At 48.4% G+C, this 22,382-nt stretch overlaps 1 protein-coding gene across 2 annotated transcripts in view; it reads left to right on the plus strand.

The window, feature by feature from the left end:
* Window positions 1-1,455, plus strand: part of TAF4B (TATA-box binding protein associated factor 4b) — a 75,499-nt gene extending 74,044 nt beyond the window's left edge. For both annotated transcript variants that reach the window (XM_074576878.1, XM_074576877.1), the window contains exon 15: window positions 1,136-1,455. In XM_074576878.1, the coding sequence (XP_074432979.1) occupies window positions 1,136-1,303 (168 nt within the window). In that variant the 3' untranslated portion in view covers window positions 1,304-1,455. The remainder of the gene's footprint in view (window positions 1-1,135) is intronic.
* The last annotated feature ends 20,927 nt before the right edge of the window (window positions 1,456-22,382 follow it).

Below are 22,382 nucleotides of genomic sequence, written 5' to 3' on the forward strand. Positions count from 1 at the left end.
ATCTCTTTATTTTTTTAATAAATTTCAATGCTTTCCCCCTAACAACAGTAGCATTCACTGCTATAGATAGTCCAGCACTGGTATTTGTTTCTAACATATGGGGCTTTTAACCAGATTTCTCTAAGCAAAGTGGGCAAAGTCATTTTGCTGAAGTCTTGCAGAGAGTGTTAGGGTAAGAATTGATATAGTTAACACGGCATCCGAGCAACACCGTCTCCAATTGGTGTTGATGCTGGCAGGCATTGCCTTGCTGAAGTTACAGAGACTGAGCACTCGTATTTGTACAAATTGCATTCATTACCGAGAACCCTCCAGTAGTGATAAGAGACTGGCTGTGTAGCATAGATTGGCTCCAAGATAAGTAGCCAGTCTATTGTGCAGCTCCTGGTAATCTTCCTCCTCTCCGCCCCTAATAATAAATCTTGGGGCATTTTGGAATGCGTGGGGGTTGCTCATTCCAGTAGCCTGAATGTATGACTACTAAACATCATCATCTTCTACCAACTGTGCTTTCATAACCAAGTGAGGCAGCCGACTGCGATGAATAGGCTCGGATAGTGTTCCGAACATGTGGATGATTCGACTCTGTGTGTTTGTTGCTCCCTTAAAGGACAATTCACAGGTGAGGGCCAGGGCAGGAGTTCCTCCCAGACGTGTTTCAAGGCCAGAACCAATTTGCAGTGATGGTTTTCTTCAAGAAGAGGTGGGAACGTCTGGAGCTTGGGTGTTTGCAAGTGGGAGTAAGAACCTTGCGCAACCTGGGGCTCTGCACAAGAACCATCGTAGTATCATTTTTGAGTTAGCTTGTCCTTTCTCAGTGGAAGTGTCTGTGCAGTATGACTTCAGTGAAATCAGAGTTACTTATCTTACCATAATAATATAGGTTTAAAGAAAGATAGAATTTTCTGGTTGCTTTGACTGAAATAAACCATCAACTGGCAAGTGCTTGCGTTGTCTTTTAAAGTATCTGATCTGCAAGGAATTCTGAAGTGCTCGTTTTCAACATGTAAAGCCAAACATCAGCAAGCTAGTCTCATGCAAGTAGCCAGTATAATCCAACTAATGTGGTTAAAAAAACCCCCTTGTATTTACATGGAATTCTAATGTTGTTTTTCTCTCTCCCCGCTCCATTTAGGGTTCGAATCGCAATGGAGTTGCTCCTGGATCATCAGGTTTTGGCCTTACGAAACAGCTGCTCTGTCCAAGAATAACCCGTGTCTGTCTCAGGGACTTGATATTCTGCATGGAACAAGAGAGGGAGATGAAGCATTCTCTAACCTTGTACCGTGCTCTTCTGAAGTGATTTAAATTTACATTTCACCTTGCTCTCTACTGCCAAAGAAAACACTGAAGCATTGTTGCACTGTCTTGAAATTCCAATTTCTGGAAAATGATCCGTTGTAAGGATAACTTCTGTTTACAGATAAACATTTTTATTAAATACCTAACTTAGCACCTGTAGGGTTTTTAATAATGTTTGGCTTAAACCAGTCTGTAAACCAGTGAAAACAGAGCTGCACACACAAGCACCTCTGACTACCTGCCTGCATTTCACTGACTCGCAGGCTCTGAGGGCTTGATACGTGTACCTAGTTTATGTGTGTCACTTGCTTCAGTACTCCAGAGTCTGCAACATCTGTTCTACGTGTAGTGCCTTCTCCTAATCCAACCTTATTTAGGGAAACAAATAACACTTTAAAGGCACTGCATAGCATGGCAACTGTATTTAATCATGAACCAGCAGTCAGTCAACATGCTAATGTATTGCCTGTCTCACTCAGCATCTCCTTAAATTTTCTGGGTTTAGAATTACTACTGGATGCTTGTTCGTGGAGACCAAAGTAGCAAGCAAAAGGAATGAGGGGTGCTTTCTTGCCCCACCTTGCCTCAACTGCCCTCCCCCCTTTCCTCTGAGAAGGTGTCTGAGGGAAGGTGACCAAATTGGTCGTTCTTGTGATTGAAGTACATCCAGACAGTGTAGTTAGGGAATACTTCGATGTTTGGGGAAAATTTGGAGTTACTAAACTTGAGTTTCGCAAGGAGTGAAGGAACCTGAAAAGGAAGGGTAAACAGAAGAAACAGTTTATCTTTCTGTAGATATAAAAAATAGCATTGAACCTGAGCATAGATGTAGAAAGAAATGAACAAAAGCAACCTGTGCTGACTGCAAAAAAGGGAAAACTTGAGCTGCATTGAAACTTTGCAGCTGGAGTCTCTCTTAAGGAGAAAAGCAGAGGTTGCAACGCACAGGATTCACTGCTTTATTTAGAATACAGATTTAATACTTTAACATGGTATAACAGGGAAACTTCCCAAACAGAAAGTATTGAGACAGTTGTCTGGTTTCCATTCAGTGAGGAGGATGACTCCGGGTTATTTACATTGTTAGAAGAGATTCAAAGATTTTCTGCTTGCTGGTAAAGACTGCTTTGTGGTGGAAGGAAAGCCGTCTGGGTCACCCTTCTCCCCAGCCTCCAAACATTTTTGCCTCCCATGACGCAGTGCTGTATAGCATGGCTAGTTCCTAGGACCGGTGGGAAAGGCACTGACTCTTTTGAATGGCTTCCTGCTGAAAGTTTTTTCTTTTAAGGAACAAGCTTCCTATGGTTATTTGGCATGCTACTTCAAAACTCGAAGTGATGATTCAAACGCCCTCCACCGTCAGAACCACTGCAGATAGTTGCCAAACTCAGTAAGTTGTGCATTGGTTATGTTTTTTGGGGTTTTTTTTGTTGGAACGGTAGTAAACAAATCTAGTAAATGAATGCTGTAAATTATTTATATATGTATATATAGCATATATATATATAAAAGAAAAGCAGTACTTTGACTAAGCTATAGTTTGCAAGATATTGATGGCATCAGGCAAAATTGTTTTGTATAATTAAATGCTTAGCTTTACTTTTTATGTAAAGTGCAGCATTTTCCATATTTGTGTACTGTATCTTATTGATCAGATGTTTAAAATTATTTTAAATACTGCATTAAAGCAATTATTTTATTAAAAATAATAAATCGGTAACTTCGTTTCCTAACGTGAGAGATTCAGCGTCTGAAGCTGTCATCCCTATGACTAACGGCGTGTCTCTCGAGAGTGAGCCCCAGCTATCTGCCCATCACAGTAATTGGCACGGTCACCCCACATGATGTATTAATGATAAACATCTACATTTTAAGGTTTTTAAATGGAGCTTAAGGTGACAGAGAAAAGAATTACTTGAAGGGGGAATGGCCAGGGAGGAAAAGCAACCTCCCATTTGCCTGCCTTCCCCCAGTCAGTCAGCACAGAGGCTGGGTTTTTGCTTTTTTAGCAGCTGGGCAGAGGTGAGCACTTTGCATGTGTTCTGGGAAGTGAAAACACAGGAATAGTCTCCGACTTCAGCAATGTGCAGTGGAAGCATTGTCCTAAATTATTTTTAAAGCAGCTCACAATTAATTGAGTGCAGGTTGGAGAACAAAGGTGAGTGTCCGCTTGTAGGCCTGCCTCTTTGTCATCTTGAAACCGGTGTGATACTTCAAATGAAAAATGTTGGAGAAAATAACTTAATTGATAAATAGATATACATAAAGTATGACAGATGATTCGAGTGGTTTTACGACTTGCCTATGATGCAGATTGCATGCTTTCATTGCTGCCGTAGCAAGTTGTCTCTTTCACCAGTAGTTCCTCCTTGTGTGCCACCTCTTCCCCATCCCCAAAACACACCCCAAACCCCAGAATTTTATCCTGTAAGGAGCAGCAGATGTTTTCAGAAAGGTTTTTCAGCAGGTCTTTAGGGACAGACATGCCCTTGGTGCAAGGGCTAAAAATACTTTTCTCCCTCCCAGGGGTTCAGCCTGCCTCTCATTTGAGCTCAACTTGGCTTCTGATAAAAACAAGTGTCCTCTAAAGTGGCACTTAGTTGACACTTGGGCTTTGTTCAGCCACATGAGGAGTTAAGGGGGGGTTGACCATGCGTTCACTTCCTGCCTTTTCCCCAGTGTTGTTACGCTTTATGGGAAGGCGGACTGCTCTTTGGGTAAACACCAAAAGCCCAGTCATAGTTGATGAACACAAACCATGCCATCGTGCTCCCTTGCCTCTTAGTTCTCAGCATGCTCGTGTTCCCCCCGTGCTTGGGGGGATGGCTCTAGCAGCAGAGTCATCTATGCCACTGATGCTGTGAGGGGACTAAAGCTTACTCCAGGCACTTCTTGCTGTTCAGATGGCCTGCTAGCCTAGTGGCTATTTCTGGTGCCCTGAGCTGCCCCGGGAACTATCCCCGCCACTCGAGTATTCTGCCTTTAGTGAAAACAGTGTATACACTTGTGGGGCGAAAGCTGTTGTTGCTGCCTCTTGATTACTACTATCTTAGCTGCATAGTATGCCAAGTTTGCTACGTTACGTGAAGACAAAAGGGGCCCTGTACTCTTTCTCCTCCAGCTGCTGCTTTTTCCCTTTATTGCCATTTTCAAGTCCTACCACTGAATCCAGCCCTTTGCACTTATCTTTGACTTCAGCTTTTCCCTTCTCCCCCTGGGAAGACTAGCCGGAGTGCACTAACACACCCCGCAGCTTTGTTCAAGGTTTAATGAGGAAGGTAGTGGGGGCCCATGAGATGTTGCTAGATGATTCCTCAAAGCCAGTGCGCTCTCTTGGACACTTTGACACGAGTAGCTTAAGGCTACTGTTTGCATCAAGTTGTTCTAGGCCCACTCTCTTCTAGGCACCTGTGTCCTGCCATGTGAGTGCACTGTGCTCGGCAAAAAGCGCTGTCAGCTGTTCTCCAGGTTCATCTCTTTGCTCTGTTCTTTGCTTTCCTCTTCATTTGTAATCACGGGGGTGAAGAAGGAAAGACTAAGGCAAACAAGGATGTCCTGAAGGGGCAGACAGTCCAAGTGATTGGACTTGATGAAATGAGCTTGCTCCCAGCAACTTTCCAAATGAGGGCTGCTGGGTTTCTGAGGCCAAGAGCTGCATACGCTTCCCTCTGCACGTAGCACACGTGATGTCTACAACATCCTCTGAGAGCTGGATCCAGCCATTGTTATCCAAAGTCGCATGGCTGGAGCCTGCAGCTCTAGAGGTAACTGCAGTCTGCAGTGAAGGCTTTACTCCTTTGACAAGTGCAAAATTGTGTACCATGATTGAAGAACGTAGCACACTGGGCCTCTGTTTTGTCACACTTGGTACTGGGCTTGTTACCACATGTCAGGGGCTTGTCCTACCTTCATCTGGTAGGAAGGCTGCCTATCTGCAGGCCACAACACCAGTGTTTCACTTGGTGCAGGCCTTTTGTAAGCTAGGAGAGCACCCCTTTTGGCTTTATTACATTTTGAAGGAAGAAGCTACAAACCTTGTCTTTTCCTTCCAGATACATCATTCCTTGTTCCTACTGCCTCTTCTTTCCTCTGCTACTATAGGCAGGAGCTGGTCAGTCCTTGCCTGCTATCTGTAGCTATTCTAGCATGTTAGCTGATAACTTTGCTACCCAGTGTCTTCTCAGGATCCCCAGCTTCACAGTTCACAGATTGCCTCCAGACAGCCTGCTTTTGAAGCGATTTTTGCTGTGAAGAAGGGAGGAAAAGGAGGATCTCCTTCCTGGACTTGAAAGCTGAATTGCTGTTTAGGAGCGGAAGGAGGTGGTGGTGCAGGTCAGCCCATGCCAGGCCTGAGGTTGCTACTTTCCGCACAGGGGCCATGTTCTTACAGGAAGTTTGTGTTTCATGGTGGGCAAGACTTCTACCATTAAGTCCTAGTTCATCAAGGGTTTTCTACAAGGTCCTTGCAGCAGTAGGTACTTCTGACCTTCCAAGGGATGTTTCCCTGGCAGAGACACCTACTGGAGACGCTGTAAGAGACAGTCATCCGTTCTCCAACTGCCATCTCACAGTCCCACAGCTCTTCCAAGTGTCCCCTCTTCAGCCACTTTCTGTCTCAGAAGTAGGAAAGAGTATAGAGCCATGTCTTGCGTGATTCACAGAATCGCAGAATGATAGGGGTTGGAAAGGACCTCTGGAGACCATCTAGTCCAACCGCCCTGCCAAAGCATGTTCGCCTAGAAGAACTTCCTTCTCATGTTTAGATGGAACTCCCCATGCTCAAGTTTGTGCCCGTTACCTCTTGTCCTGTCACCAGGCACCACTGAAAAGAGCCTGGCCCCATCCTCCTGACACCCATCCATTAAGTATTTATAAGCATTGATAAGATCCCCCCTCCGTTGTCTTTTTTTCCAGACTGAAGAGACCCAAATCCCTCAGCCTTTCTTTATGAGAGAAGTGTTCCAGTCCCCTAATCATCTTGGTAGCCCTTTGCTGCACCCTCTCCAGCAGTTCCCTGTCCTTCTTGAACCGGGGAGCCCAGAACTGGACACAGTACTCCAGGTGCGGCCTCACCAAGGCAGAGTAGAGGGGGAGGATGACCTCCCTCGACCTGCTGGCCACTCTTTTTGATGCACCCCAGGAGCTGGACACTGGGTGGTATCAGGACCTGTGCTGAGGCCCCAGGAGTGACCACTACGTGTTTCTCTAGAGCTCTGCCTATCAGTAGTGGCAGTGGAAGACTTGTCTCCCCCGGGGCTGTGCCCTGCTGGGAGGGAGCAAAAGTGAGGGTCTTCTGCGTGGGTACTGCCAAGGCGAAAAAGTCATCTTCATCTCAACAGCCTGGCATGCATGCTCCCGTTCCACAGGCTTTCCTAGAAGAACTGCAGTTATTGGTAAGCCGTTACTCTCTTTAACAGATCACAGGGAATATTATTTTAAAATCTGTTTGAAATGAAAAATTATCTGAAAGATCATCTGTATCTGTTTTTGTGAGCTAATTCATGATTATGTGCAGTTCCCCAAGCTTATTGAGATATTTGCACTTCCACTTTGAAGTGTCTAGCGTGACGGGGTTTATTATTTACAGTTATTTGAAGGTGTTTCTTATTTCTGTCCTTAGAAGCTGGAAGGGAGGAGGGGGAGTATTTTTTTCAAGTATTATGTGTGAATATACATGTACTCTGTGTGTATAAAGATGGCTAAGTAACTTTTTTAAAAGAAATACCCTACTTCTTGTAAGGGCTGAGTTATAACTGCTCCCAGGTGTGGAACTCCAGCAACAAGGAGAGAGGGAGGAAGGAGATGAATTCTTGAAGAGATTGCACGTTTTAATATGTTAAAATCCTTTGATACCTTTTGTGCAAAATTAGGCAGAGAATAAAGACTCCCTTGAAGAGCTGATCAGCGGGACTTCTCAGGAAGGGAGGGTAGGAAAAGGAGAAAGTATTCAGAGGATTAAAAGCAGAGCTCGCTCCTCTCTTCAGGAGCTTCGGTGATACCTTTATGTGCATTCTGGCAGAGACTTTCATTTACAGAAACAACAGAAAAGACCCTTTCTAGAAAAAAAAAAAAAAATCCATCAAAGTAGGTGGGTATGTATGTGCAGGCTACGTATTTAATGAAGCAGACTTACTGGGTAACTTCTATTTGGGGAAGAAATCCTTAAATTGTTGCTTCCTGTTCAATGCAGTTTTTGTTCTTCATGTTTCCTAAAATTTGGAGAAACCCTCTGTAATCATCTCATCTCTCTTTGAAGGAGTGGCAAGAAGCATTATCGCCAGATGCAGCCCAGTGCTGTGGTCCAGCCACCGAGCTGAAGAACTGTGGGATGTAGGACCGGGGGACATGTGCTGTCCACGGGAGTCAGTGGCCTGACTGATGCTGAAAGAAGAGGCTGGAATGAGCAGATGTGTAGATACACTAGATACCAGAAGGTGTGTAGACACAGCATGGGCTATTCAGCGTCTCAGAGCTGAAGCGGTTTTCCTCTACGGATGTGAATAAACCACGGAGGGAGGCTTACAGCCTGCGTGAGCATCTGCCTTGCGTCGAGCTGATGTAGTAATCAGAGTTGTGCTACCTCTTGTCAGGGCCAGGGCTGTAATTTTCTGCATCTTGCCTTTCACCAGCCGATTCATTAGCCCTTTGCAGCACAGATGGCGGGCGGTGCGAACTCAAACAGGCCTCATCTCACACAGCTCTCAGACTCTTTGCTTCTAATTTGAAAGCTTTCGCCTTCTTTATTACAGGGCAAAAAAAAATTGAAAGTGACCCAAACTTCAGGTACAGAGGGCAAATATTAAAAGTAAGGTTGGGTTTTGCCTTTGAAATTCCTTGCTTCTTAGAGACTGTTGGTGAGCGATGCCCCAGAGCTGAGGAGGATGGCTCCAGAAAGAGATCCCCTCGAGAGGGTAATCAGCCCTTCGCAGCAGTCTGCTGGGGATGCTGAAACAGAAATCAGCGTTTCGAGTTTTTTTTTTTCCCATGGCGTAAAGAAGAACCTGTGGGAAGGTTCTGCCTGTGTCCTTACACAAAACCAGGATATCCAGTAATTAGTGAGAGATACCTCCAGGGCAAGCTCAAATTTTGCAACACTTCCCAAGGCAGGGAAGATGCCCTGGGCTAGGGCAGTCTTGGGAAGAAAGTGAGTCAGGAGGCTTTTTTTTTCTTCTTTTTTTTTTTTTCTTTTTTCTTTTTCTCTATAGTCTTGATCGAGTCAAAACTTAAGAAAACTTTGCAGGGGCCTGACTCTTCCAGACCTCCCTATACCTCCGTGAGGCTCCTCCACCTCCTGAGGTAGACGGCTGCCTGAAAAAGGCTTTTTCTCTGTAATAGGTTAAACTTTCTGCAGAACAGAGCTGCAGATGACTTTCCGAGGATGGCTGGGAGCGGGGAAGCCGAGCTGACCCCATGGGTGTTATTCCCCAAGGGAGAAAGCGGGGGGGGGGAGGGGGGCGTAGCCCAGGGCAGCAGGGGCAGTGTGCTGCCTCTTTTGGTGATTTTTTTTTTTCCCCTCAGAAACGCAGGTTTGTGCTTGAGAAAGGATTTAAAACCCCGTATAGGTGTCACCTGCCTTGGGTGGCAGTTTGGCATGTAGAAGACAAAGCAGCGTGGGGTTTGGGCAGGGTGGGTGGTACGGGGGCAATGAGTGGCCGTGGTCATGGGTGGTGGGGGCCGGCAGCGACTTGCCCGCAGCTCCTGCCTGGGGACCCGGTCCCGGGAAGGGCGGTGGGGCTGCGCTGGCGGAGGCGCCCTTGGGAAAGCCGCCTGCTTGGCGGAGGGCCCGGAGGAGCCAGCACCACCCCACCGCCCCGGGGGCCGCTGGGCATGCCCGGCCCAGCCCAGCCTGCCGGGGGCCCACGGAGCTGCCCTGCCCCTGGCCTGCGCCGGGCTGGGGTCCGGTGGCTCTCGGCCAGAGGATGAGGTCATAGGCAGGTGGATGGGAGGCCTGGCTGTGGGGGCTTTCAGCCCGTGCTGGGCCGACTGATCGCCCTGGGCGCTCCTTGGTCCGTCACAGCACTGTATGTTCAGCCTCCTCAGATGTGTCCCACGTGGAGGAGGTCTCCTTGCCAAACCACCTCTTGGCGAGCATGCCCATGTCTCCGTCATGGGCAGCAAGCCATACATAAGGGGCTTGAGCTCCTGACGTCGGGATGTGGCCCACATACTCCCTGGCTCTTTGAACGAAGATCCTCAGATGCGTCTGGGTGAGATGGGGGTGCAGTGGCCCAGCTTGGCTTTTCCCACTCTTGCCTTTCATCCCCTCCACCTGGTTTCTGTGGTGTTGGATCTCCTTCCCACCACCCCTCTCCCCCCACATCTGCCTTAGGTTTGTATTTTGCCCCCATGCTCTTGTGTTGCAGCACAAATATGCTGTAGCACTGCCTGCCTTCCCCTGCTGGGATCCCTGGCCACTGGCCACTGCCCTTTCCTGGTGTTTTAAGCCCTGGAAATGATTTGTAAACACAGGGTGAACTGTCTGCTTCGTTCAGGCCCCCTCCGGCCTGGCTTTAACTTCTGTGCTCAGGTGAAAGCCAAGTGAAACGCTCACAGCCAAGCAATGTCCAGACTGGGTGCTCCCACCCTCGTCTTGCAGTTTGTTGGGCACTTTTGCTCTTCCCAAAAGCTTGCCTTCCTCTTCAGCTTCTATGGCGGCTCCGGTTCTCCTCCCTACCCCTCAAATGATTTGTTTTCCTTGGATGACTACTGTCCCTTCCCAGCCATCTTGAGGCTGACTGCTTTGATTGCCTTCTGTAGGAGACATCTCCTGCACAAACAGCTCCTCAGCTGCCACTTGTCTGGGCTAATGGCTCACAGATCTTGATTGAAAACCTGTTGTCCTCTGCACAGGCAAAAATTGTGAGCACCTGGAGACCCTCTATGCATGCTGAGACATTCAATCAAATTCAACAGGACTGAAATAGGACTCCGTTAGTTTCTCTTCACATTACCTTTGTTAATGACTAGGCAATATCGCTCCTTGCCCTTGCAAGGAGCCTTGTTGCACTTGCCCTCTCAAGAGCTTCCAAATCTTGGACGTGACTTCTGGAGAGCCTTGAGAAGTGCTGGCTGCAAACATCTCCACTGTCATCTCTGGCCTCCTGGGCCATCAGGGGTGCAGGTTCCCTTTTCCCCAGGGGAGGACAGCTGGGTTGGAGTGCTTTTCCTTTTCTAGACCCCTGTGTGCGCCTACTGCAGAAAAGCGGTGGGCTGTCCCAGGCAGCTGCAGTGCTTTTAGGCTATTAAGCTGTTCCCTTTAGGATGTCTCCTTCAAGTTGGGATTTGCTACAATGCCAGTAAAAAGTTGCTGTTGCTAGGCTTCTGTGGCATCACAGTGAACACTGCAAGAAGGAAGTGCTTGCCCCTCGGCAGCTAAAGCCCTGCATCGGGGATTTCCCTCCAGCTAGTTTTGGTAGTTCCCCTTCCCAATGTGCCATCCTCTGAGTCTCTCCTTGGCACATCGCTTGAGGCAGTGGAGTCCCAAGGTGGCAGGGGCTATTTATTCCTCCCTAACATTTACCACAGGGAAACCCTTTCCTGGAACTAGCTGTGAGTCCCAAAGCCACCACAAACAGGGCCACATCCTCTAGCACCTCCCTCGCCTGGCCCTGCTGCGCAGTTCAGGGCTGGCACCCCGCAAACTCTGTCTTCTCAGTGGGGTTCCCTTTTGCTCCCTGACTGCTGCTCTTGTCTTCAAGTGGGCAGGGATCCCTCGCAGGGAATGGAAAACAGTCTCCACTCCCATGGGTGTGGGGTTTTGCCTTCTGTCGTGCCAGCAGCAGGCTGTCTACCAATGGCGCTCAGCACAGGCTTCAGATAATTAATACTGTTTCTTTGAGCTAAGGTAGTACTTATGACCCTTATTGATATCTACGATGATACAGTCCCTCCCATGACTGGACGAAAAAATATTTGAGAGGAAAAAACAGGATTTTTTTGCTGCCTGGCTGAACATGGATCCAAAACTCTCACAATCTCCCAAAATAAAACCATCTTCTTTGTACACCCAGGAAAGGCCCTTAGATGCTCTCCTAGGGGCTTATGTGCCTGTGTGCACCCCAGAGCTCCCTCCCCAGAGCAGCTGGTGGGGGACAGGGGCTCAGCTTTCCCACAGAAGCACACGGGGAGGGGACAGACAGGTCACATCCACCACAACGGTCCAGGGCTTGTCTGCTACCCCCAGCACAGCTGCGGTGGGGGGACAGCATTTTCCTGCTGCTCCTAGGGAAGAGGAGCCCTTGCCCAAGGCAAAGCAGGAGCAGGGAGGAGTTGCTCCAACTCGCCGTGGTTATTTTAGACTATAAAGTTGTGGGGGATTTTTTTTTTGTTGTGTAGTGAGCAGCTCACTGTGAATTTAATAGATGAGTTTTGCTATCGGTAACAACTCCCCTAACCCCCGAGCAGTTTATTTCATGTATACAAGAGTGAAAAAGGGAAAAGTAAGAACACCTCTGGGGAAAATAAGGGGTTGGGAAATGGCTGTAAGTGCAAGCACAGGATTGCCAAACCCACACGTTCAAAAAGCATGAATCAGATCTCCAGGAATCACAAGACTGGTGGTCTGAATTTCAAATATGAAATCTGGGCAATTTCTGAAGGGTATTTCCCTCTATGTTTTCAATGCTCTAGGGGAAGCTGCATGCCCTCCGCTGGGGAGAGAGCGCCAGCGGGCTGGAGTTGGGGCTTACACGTGCTTATAGGAACCCATCCTCCCTATGCTGGAGCCCAAGATGATTATCCCACCCTCCCAGTCCCCTAAGCCTGCCTCTTTTCTCTGCTCTCCCCTGCCATGGGGCATCGCTGCCGCTCCCTTGCACACTTACTGAGCTGCCTGGAAGGACGGCCGAGCCCCAGCGCCCATCTTACCATGTTGGGGAACAACAGCTGCTTGCACCAGAAGCGGTCTTCTCCCTGGGGATAGGTGGTGAGGAAGCAGCATCTCTGTTTTGTCCCACAGACTTTAATGAGAGAGAGCCACCGCTTTGAATAGTTCAAAGATGTACGTAGCCTAGACCATAAAACCAAAGCAGCACTGCCTGAGGTAGAGAGAGAGGTAGGGAGAATGGCCTGCGATGACTGTTTTGAAGGGACACGAATTGTTTCCACACTATATGAGAGCATGCTACGCGACAGAGCTGAAGATATTGTGTCTGGGGGTATAAATCAATACCTCCTCCCACAAAGTCACCCAAAAAGCCCCCAAACCCAAAAAGGGGAGCGCTGTGGCAAATTTCCCCAGTGCCAGACTAAGTCGCCCAATTTGTTGGCGTCTGAGCCCCTAGGCAGTGAGCAGCCTTCACCCACACCTCCAAATATGGGTGTGCTGGCAGGAGAGGAAAGCTTCCCGTGTCTCCTGCCTCACTTGAGGGCCTCTAGATCTATAGCTGATCTAAACTGCTGTTGCCCAACTCAGCCTTGCAGAGTCAGCTTTGCTGCAAGTCCTTTCTTGTCTAGCCCTCTGGAGTCCCTCAGCCACTGCCAGCACTGTGATGTTGGTCCTTGCAAGCTCTCCAGTAGTGCTCCAGCTGGTCAGCTACAGGAGCAGCAGGGTGACCTCTGTGGGGAGACAACTCCCAAGGTCAATCGACTACACAGCACCATGAGATGGTCTTTCCAAGCCCACACACATTAGTGTTGCCCCCTTTCACTGGACCAACGCCTCTTCTGCTTCAGCAGAAGCCACTCTCATCCTTGTGTGTTGCCCCCTTGTCACTCATGTCACAGCTCACAGTTACAGGAGCCGTACCCATTAGGATTCCTATGCGTGAAACATGGGGAAATCCCAGGCTGCATGGCTCTTCCTGAGCATCCGTCAAGTAGGCAAATTACCTATCGCAGGGAGAGGATTCAGAAGTTAGAGGGACTTGCATGCAAATGGCAAGAGCAATCAAAGAGCCCCAGTTATCCCAGACCTGCTGAGGCTGAAGTCTGCAGTTGGCAGTGCACCTGCCTCAGTGAAGGGTGGAGCTGCAGCCATGCAATGGGTAAAACCTCACAGCCTTTCGCCTTCAAAACCGAGCATCATATTTTGCTCCAAAGCACTTGTACCACCCACCCATGAAAGAGGAATCCAGGTGACTTCCAACCCGATGGGCAGGGACAGCAACCAGCGGGCAGTGAAACCACTCGTGACTGACAACAGCAGCACTAGCTCTTGCAACGGTAGCTCATGAGCAGGAGCTGGTCGGCTTCCAGAGCAGGACTGACTCAGAGCTGGTTTATGGTTACCTGTGAGCCGTCATGCCCAGCTCTGGGCTCCCCCGGGCCTGGTGTAGCAATGTCTGCTTCCCGAGTTCAGTGAATGGGAAAAGGTGCCTCACTCCCTATTGATGAGCGTGAATTAAGCCGCTCTTGCCCTAGGTTGGAGGTAATACCAATAGCACCAAGCACTCCTTCCTGCTGCATAACAAGCAAGTGTGGGAGTATCCTGGCCTGAAGGACCAGGCATATTAGCCTGACCTGTAAGTGATGTGTCTACATCAAAGAAGGGGTGAGAATAAAGCATGCACGCACAGACAGCTACAGTGGCACCTCGTAAATGTGCCTGCTTGCCTCATTAGAGGCTCTTTATCTGGTAGATGGTCTCATTTGCCAATATAAATACACACTTGCTAGTGGAGAGACAAACACGGCACGTGGAGTGCAGGAGAAGCTAAAAGAGCAAAATGAGCCCAGCACATGTGGAGATCCCAGGAGAAAAGCACCGTCAGAGCCCAGGAGGGCAGACCCAGACATACCCAGCATAGTTCTTGCTTTGATTCCTCTTCTCTCAGTGTCTCTTCAACCACAGCTACCTGAGGGGGAGAGAGAAGACCAACAGGAGTCTTTCTCAGTGCTCACTGGGGTCACATACAGTGCCTCAGGGCAAGGACTGAGGGAGGAAAGTCCATCCCACTGTAAGAGAAAATCACGTTTCTGACCACCTGAGGAACCTGAACATACAGAATTCTATGGGACCTGATGAGATGCATCCCAGAGTCCTGAGGGTTGATGTAGTTGCCAAGCCTCTCTCCATGATATTTGAAAAGTCTTGGCAGTCAGGTGAAGTCCCCAGTGACTGGAAAAAGGGAAACATTGCACCCATTTTAAAAAAAGGTAGAAACGTGGACCCTGGGAACTACCGACATGTCAGGCTCACCTCTGTGCCTGGAAAGATCACAGAACAGATCCTCCTTGAAGCTGTGCTAAGGCACGTGAAGGACAGGGAGGTGATTTGATACAGCCAGCATGGCTTCACCAAGGGCAAGTCCTGCCTGACAAACCTAGTGGCCTTCTATGATGGAGTGACTTCATCAGTGGACAAGGGAAGAGCTATGGATATCATCTATCTGGACTTCTGTAAGATCTTTGACATGGTCCCCCCATAACATCCTGCTCCCTAAATTGGGAAGATATGGATTTGATGGGTGGACTGTTCAGTAGATAAAGAATTGGTTGGATGGTATCTTCCAGAGGGTAGTGGTCAACAGCTCAATGTCCAAATGGAGATTAGTGACAAGTGGTGTCCCTCAGGAGTCCGTACTGGGATCAGTACTGTTCAGTATCTTTATCAGTGACATAGTGGGATCAAGTCTGGAGATGACACCAAGCTTCATGGTGCAGCTGACATGCCTGAGGGACAGAATGCCATCCAGAGGGACCTGGACAAGCTTGAGATGTGGGCCTGTGTGAACCTCATGAGGTTCAACAAGGCCAAGTGCAGGGTCCTGCACCTGGGTCAGGTAACCCCTGGTACCAATACAGGCTTGGGGAGGAGGGCTCTGGGTGCGGGTGGGTGACAAGCTGGGCATGAGCTGGCCATGTGCACTCGCAGCCCAGAAAGCAGATCTGGACTCCATCAAAAGAAGCATGGCCAGCAGGTCAGCCCTCTGCTGTGCTCTGGTGAGACCCCACCTAGTACTGTGTCCAGCTCTGGAGCCCTCAGCACAGGAAAGACATGGATCTGTTGGAGTGGGTGCAGAGGAGGGCCACAAAAATGATTAGAGGGCTGGAACACCTCTCCTATGAGGACAGGCTGAGATAGCTGGGGTTGTTCAGCCTGCAGAAGACAAGGCTCCAGGGAAACCTTACTGCAGCCTTTCAGTACTTAAAGGGGACTTATAAGAAGGATGGGGACGATCTTTTTAGCATTACCCCTGCTATAGGACAAGGGGTAATGGTTTTAAACTAAAAGAGGGAAGATCTAGACTAGATATAAGGAAGACATTTTTTACACTGAGGGTGGTGAAACACTGGCACAGGCTGCCCAGAGACGTGGTAGATGCTTCATCTGTGGAAACATCAAGGTCAGGGGCTCTGAGCAACCTGATCTAGTTGAAGTTGTCTCTTCTCATTGCAGGGGGGGTTGGACTAGATGACCTTTAAAGGTCCCCTCCAACCCAAACTATTCTATGATCCTATGATTCTATGATCAGCCTACACTGTTCCTTGGAGCAAGGTGATGAGACCTTGGACTGCTTCCAGGTGTAGTGTCTCCAGAGGAGGAAAGTTAGCTCTCTCTTCACTCTCAGTCCACAGCTGGTCCTCACAACCCCCTCTTGCTTGCAACAAGAGAGCAGCCCATGTAGGACATGCTTCCTAGGAGATCTGCCAACACAACGTGTGGGCCTCCTGCTCTCTCACAGTGAGAGGGTAGAGGACATGGAGTTCCACGGCTGCTAGCTGCCAGCAAGAGCTGTACTACAGCTGCGTCTTCATCCGAATGCTGCTCTCGGACAACACAGTGAACACCTTCCAGAGCTGTATGGGGTTCCCACTCTTCCTTGGGCCCAGGAGTGCACAGTGCGGGGTGCAAGGATTATCCTTTCAAGCCTCTTGTCCACATTGTGAGCCTGGTGAATGAATCCTACTTGTTCGGTTTCCTGATAGGACTTTCCATGCCCAGCTGCTGTCTGCATCCCAGCTGGCCAGCCATTCCTTGCATCCCGCCTGCACACTTCTCCCAACTGCCTCTTCCCTGGGAATTGCATACAGTCGTTATTTTAGAACTCAGAACATCGGGCCATGAGTGGTGAGTGAGCGCTTTTACTCATCCCAAGCTCCCCATCAAGTTCTTCAATGTGCGCAGGCTCTGGAAGAGCTCTCGGGCTGTTTTTATGAAGCAATACCTGTCTGGTGCTAGCTATGTGTGCCATCGGCCTGCTGGCCTCCTTTGGAGGGGAGGGATTTCCCACCCTTTTCTGCGATCTTTCACTGCTTGCAAGGGTACTTTGGTCTGGGCAAGATGGCCTCAGGAGGGGATGGCTCTGTTCATGATTTGTGAATACCACTGACTCTTTGAAAGACTGGGTTTGCTGCTGGGTCTTTGCCCTTGGAGCAGCAGCCCTTACCCAGCTAAATTCAGCTTGGGGAATTCCACCTGTAAGATGTGCAAGTAAGGGCAAAGACATCCTCTGCCTTGTCCCTGTCAAGTTTCTGCTCCCCAAGGCCTTGCTTTCTCTGTTGGTAGTTCCTGCATGCAGCAGCAAGTCTGCTCCCCATGTGTTTCGCTACAGCCAAGATGCCCACACATTTTTTCCATTGTGAACCTGGCTACATCCCTGCCAGCTCACGCAACCAGCTATTGTTAAGTAATTGTTTGAGTCATCCACTGAGCCCACGCCCAAGCAGGCTTTTCAGATTTGACACATGGGAGATTCTCTACTGTTGGCGTGGCTTTGGGGTACTCTGCCTCCTGCCTCCTCCCAGGAGGGTGACAGCAACGCCCTGGAGACACTGGAGATGGGTTAAATGTGACCATTTTTATGCCCATCCTTAGGTTGCCAGCTCCCAGCCAACACCGACCCTTTTCTCTCTGTAACAGAAACTTAATACAATACAGAAAAGCCACCAGCTTGCCCCCATGCAGGAGCTTGCATTTGCCTCCTGATGTTGCTAGAGATCCCTTTCTCTCCCTATCCCCACTGTCATTACCAGATAATGCAGAGCAAATATCAGAGCTGCTTCCCCCACCGGTGATGATACCTCCTCCTGATCCCTGCTTGACGTGTGGGATTTATAGTTCAATTTAAGTTTGGCATGCTTGCTGCTCCCCAACTCCAGCAATTAGGGGATTTGCGAAGTGCATTATGGGGCCCTGATTTTTCATATGGTCATTCTGGCTGACACCACCCTTTTTACCGCCTTTTTACATACACAGCCAAAATGCTCGGCACGTTTTCAGAAGAGGGAAGATTAAAAACCCAACCAAAAAAAAGCCCAGAAAAAACCCCAAAGTGAATTACTAAATTTTTTAAGGCTAATACTTTATAGGGCTAGTATGCACAGGCCTGGGGCCTTCAAGATAATATAATCTAATACTCGGAGATCCCCTGATGAAAGGCACTATATATGCAAAGTGCTTTATAAACATTAATTAGTTAATGTTGAAAATTTTGCCCAGGGCAAAAAGAAAAAGAAAAAAAAACTACGAAAAACCCCCCTTCCCTCCCTCCCTCTAGTCCCTAACTATACAAAGTTAATGATTCTGTGTGTGCAAACTTAGAGCACATTTTAATTTCTGTTTACTTCTGGGGAGATGGAAGCACTGGAAGTACTTTCATATACGTTATGCTCTGCAAGCGTTAGTAATATGGCTGCTTCTCCTATACTGTGATTTAGGCTTCATGAATGAGGACACCTCGATATCTACAGCATAATCTTGACCACAGTGTTTGCAATAAAACTGCCCAAGCTCTACTGGCTCATGCCTTCATACTCTGTAGTCACCAACCAACCAACAACCCGTGTGTGAAGGTCTTTGCGACGATAACTTTCATTCCACGTCACCTTTCCAAACCCTGGGGAATCTCAAGCACAGGGCAGCTGGTTTCAGTGTCATCACCACATCATACGTCACCACGTAACATATGCACAGAGAGCAATGAACAAAGTAATACGCTTGTTAGTTATTGCAAAGGGAGGGAAACTGGACGGTCTGAAGGATAAAGTAGACCTTGCTTTTGTAGCTGGTTGCATGCAGGATAAGATTGTGTTTCAAAGTAGCTGATGTAAAAGGCAGCAAGTTGTGCATTCAATGATATGTCCAGGAAGAATCATATTTCATCTCTCTTTTGTGATCCTTGCTGGGGAAGCGTTCAGCTTCTAGTTAACACTACAGGAGCTGCTTTGCCTGAAGCCCACATCTGCGCTGGTCTGCTAGATGCTGTGTAGACCCCTTGGCAGAGCGAGCAGAGACACTTTCCACCACAGTATCTCCTGCTGCTTTCAGAGCAGCGTGCTCACCTCCATGCTTTGCAAAGCTTAGAGGCCCTTGTAGGCAAAACTCGTCCCCCAAAAAAATCCTCCAACAAGACCCTTTCGAGCTCTATGCAGTCCAAGGAAGTCTGCACCATGCACGTTTCTAGTATGACACAAACTACTATTCCAACTTGCTTGGCTCTGCCTACTCTAGACTTGTGTCCATCAGAACAGACAAGCAGGTCCCTTGGCCCATGGCCAGGATGGGTCACCACCTCCCACCGCTCTCCTCCCAGCTGCGAGGGCGGCAAACTGCCTCCCTGAAAAGCTGGTTGTATCTTCTGGAGCCGCTTTCCCCCATTTGTCCTGGTTGAACCCCAAACTCAAACTCAAGCCTGTCAGCTCAGACACTGGACTAAGTGTGCTTGATGAAGCAGGTGAAACCTTAATGATGGAGCAGCAGAACGTAACCCACTCGCAGCAGCACAGTCTGGCCCAGCAGTGGTTTTCAGGGCTGGGTCACCTGGATCCCTGTGGGAGTGCCTGGACATGGAGGACCCCCTTTGCCACCTCTGCCAGACGGGTTTCTGCATGCGCCTGCTCCTTCCCCCAGCACCCAAAGCAGCCAGCAGCGCCTCCCTGACAATGGCCCTTCGGTGTGGCATGCTTCCCTCTCCCTCTCCTGGGTCCTGTGTGTCTCCAGGGTGGCTCTGGAGAGCATTTTGGCTCCCCACGACACCACCCTGTGAGACGTCGCCTGGTCCAATCACTGCCACCTCTGGGCATGGTCACGGTTCATCTGAAGATCCAACTCAGGTGAGCTGTCTTGGGGGAGCTTTGCCTGTACACGAAGGGAAGATCAAGCTAGCGGGGAGCAATCGCTTACACACGTATCTAATACAGACGTACCTGAATGAGCTAAGCTATACTTTCATCTTGCGCAGTTAAGGATGTTTAATTTTAATCCCGTGTCAATGGGGAGAAAAAAAGATGGTATGAAGTTCTAATAAATAAATCATGCTGCCGAGTGCTCAGATCAGCACATCCTTGCTAGAAGCAGTACAGAAGAAGTCGCCTTCCAGCACTGCAGACCGCTTTAAAACATCCCTTCAAATAGATGTTGTTGCAAGCCAGTGATACACCAGTGCTGTTGTGTTGCCTTCACATCACGAAATGTTTGCCACTCTGAGGGCGTGCAACACTGAGGAAGAAGAAAAAATGTGAAATATTTAGTGGTTTTTGATGTTCGACTTGAGAAGTCTTGAAGACCTCTGATTTTCCGAAATCATTGCGCATCCGCTCTCAGACAGCCTGGCTGCTTTCAGGTGCATCACGCTGGGCACCTGCCAAGGCAGCCGCTGAAATCACGAGTCTGCTCAGAAAACCTAGATGGGAGATTGCGATGGAGGAAACTGTCTGCGCTGCTATTGCTGAAGCTCCTGATTTTTACCTCCTCTCTTTTTAAATTACTTTGCGGCATTCTTCACTCTCAAGGAGACAAGTGGAAATTTAAAACGCGAGGGACGCCTTTTGTAGTGCAACGGGTGAAAGACTTGATTTTCCTGGGATTTCTCGAGTGCTCAGACCCTGCTTAGGCTCCCACGACAGCAGCTAGGATGGGTAGTTGGTGTGTCTCAGTCAGATGCTACCAATTTCACCAAAGCCATCCGTCTGTGCCGCAGCAGAATATTTGCAATATGTATTAGGAGGAAAGCTGTTTACCACCCACTGATGAGCTTTTATGTGTAAAACGTCCCTTTCACTCTGTGCTGAAGCAGACACTTGCTTTGATAGTTATATGAAAAAAACCTTAACTTTGCTTCAGGATATTTATAACCAAAACATGCAGAATTATTGCAACATAAAGTCTGCTTCACTGGGTCTTGCTGATATAAAAAGGAAAAAAAAAAAAAGGAAGAAAAAGAAGGTTAATATAATAAAGAAAAAAAAGACAGAGGAGTACATCGAACACAGTTCAGATCTACAGCACTATGTTGTCCCAGCAATGCCACCAATTCCATTTAAATCCTAAGGAAAAAGCTAATGCTGTTGAAGCACTGCGAATTAACAACAGCCCTGGCCCTGTACATCACCCCTCCACGACAACCAGCACATCAAACACCTTCGCTGCTCTGTGCCGAGACAGAGCGGGGGAAAAGTAGCATGAAAGCGAAATGGTTTCTCGTCCTCTGCCCTGCCAGAGGCAAATGCCAGCTCTTGCTGTTGTAAACTGTAAGGCAAGGCAATCTACAGCGTTATGGAAAGAAAACGAATACCACACTAGCAGGCAGGCAGGCAGGCAGAATGAGACAGAGGTATTTTTAATTGATGCTAGACGAACATAAATAGATGAGGCTGGCATTAAGCAGCACAGCCCTTTTTCGCTCTCTGCCAGGTACCCATTTACCCGGGCTCATAACCAAAGGCCAACATGACATCAGAAGCCCCGTGGTGTTTTGCCTTTGGGCAACAGCCGGTAAAACTGGTTTCATCTGGCAGATGAGCGTGTGAGCTGAGGTAATTGGTGTGTTCTTTTCTGCCTCAGATTCCTTATCTCATCCTGAATATTCCCATAACCTCCCTTTTTCCAGCCCTTTTGTTTCTCAACAAAAAAAATATTTACATTGAAATAAACAGTGGGAGTCTCTAGATCGCATCTTGGGGAGACACAGGTGCCGGCACCTTCATGAACAATAAGCGGCACAATGACAGCTGCAGAAAAGATGAGCTGGAAGTGGGGACTTCTTTTTCTAGTGGGACGTCTCTCACTGAACAGAAGGGGATTGAACAGACACCATTTGATCAAGGAGCCTCACTCAAAAACAGCTGCCGCTCCATTTTTCTTTCACTCCTGAGATCGGTTTGGATTATTTTTCTGCGGTGTTTTGCAACTGAAGAATAAAAAAAACCCACCTGAATGTGATGGGAGCACAATGTGTAGGTTTCTAACAACCAAGGCTGGAAGCAGCTGAGGCTGTCTATCAGCAGGGCTGTGTGAGCAGTGCTTTGCCAGCGCAGCCATCCCAGGTTATGCAGAGGTTGAGTGGGCTTCCTGCGGGCATCCCGCGCATCAGTCCCTCCTTTGCTGGCTGAGGAGAGCAGGGTCACGGAATAAACCCTGCTGGGAAAAGCATATTTTCGAGCATAACACTAAATGTACATTATGTGTTTGGGGTTTTTTTGTTAGTTATGTGGATGAGAGACTTCACCCATCATAGCTATTGGTTTGGGATGGTCACAGCATGTCTACAGGGTATACACGCTCAGAAAGCTAAGGTGGGGCAGCTCCACAGTCAGGCAATGTGTGACTGTGTTAGCTGGGTGATGGGACAGACATTTTTAATTTCCCTGGCAGACATGAACTTCTACGAGCTGCCCTGGAAAGAAGTTGGAAGACAAAAGATTTTCTCCTTCCTTCCAAACATACTACTGCTAAATATAAATGCAGCAGAAGGACTGGGCATGACGCCTAACAGAGACACGCTGGAGATAAGGTCTCTGCTCTGACACATTGGATCAAACCCAGTAGGATGCTGCCTCCATCACCTGTAACATGAGGAAACATGGCCTGCTCTTCAGAAACATTGTTCTTTCTACCTACAGGTCCCTCTGGAGCTGGGGGTGCTGGAAGCGTGGAGTAGCTTGAGAAACCTGGCCATAGACAAACCCAGACACTTAGTTTTAGCCTTTCTCAGTGGAACATTTCGAATGTTTTCCCCCTGTTCCCTTGGAAATCGCTGGTGAAGCTTCCCACTGAAGTTGAGCTGGATCCCAAGTCTGTCAACCCTGGCTCATATTAAGAAGGAGAAGAAAATGCAGAGCATCATAAGATAGAAACGGGAGACTTTAACCTGTCGAACAAGGCTAAAATACAAATCTAGTGGTTATGTTAAACAGTCCAA

Source organism: Larus michahellis, chromosome 2 (genome assembly GCF_964199755.1).
Source record: "Larus michahellis chromosome 2, bLarMic1.1, whole genome shotgun sequence".
Lineage (NCBI taxonomy): Eukaryota > Metazoa > Chordata > Aves > Charadriiformes > Laridae > Larus > Larus michahellis.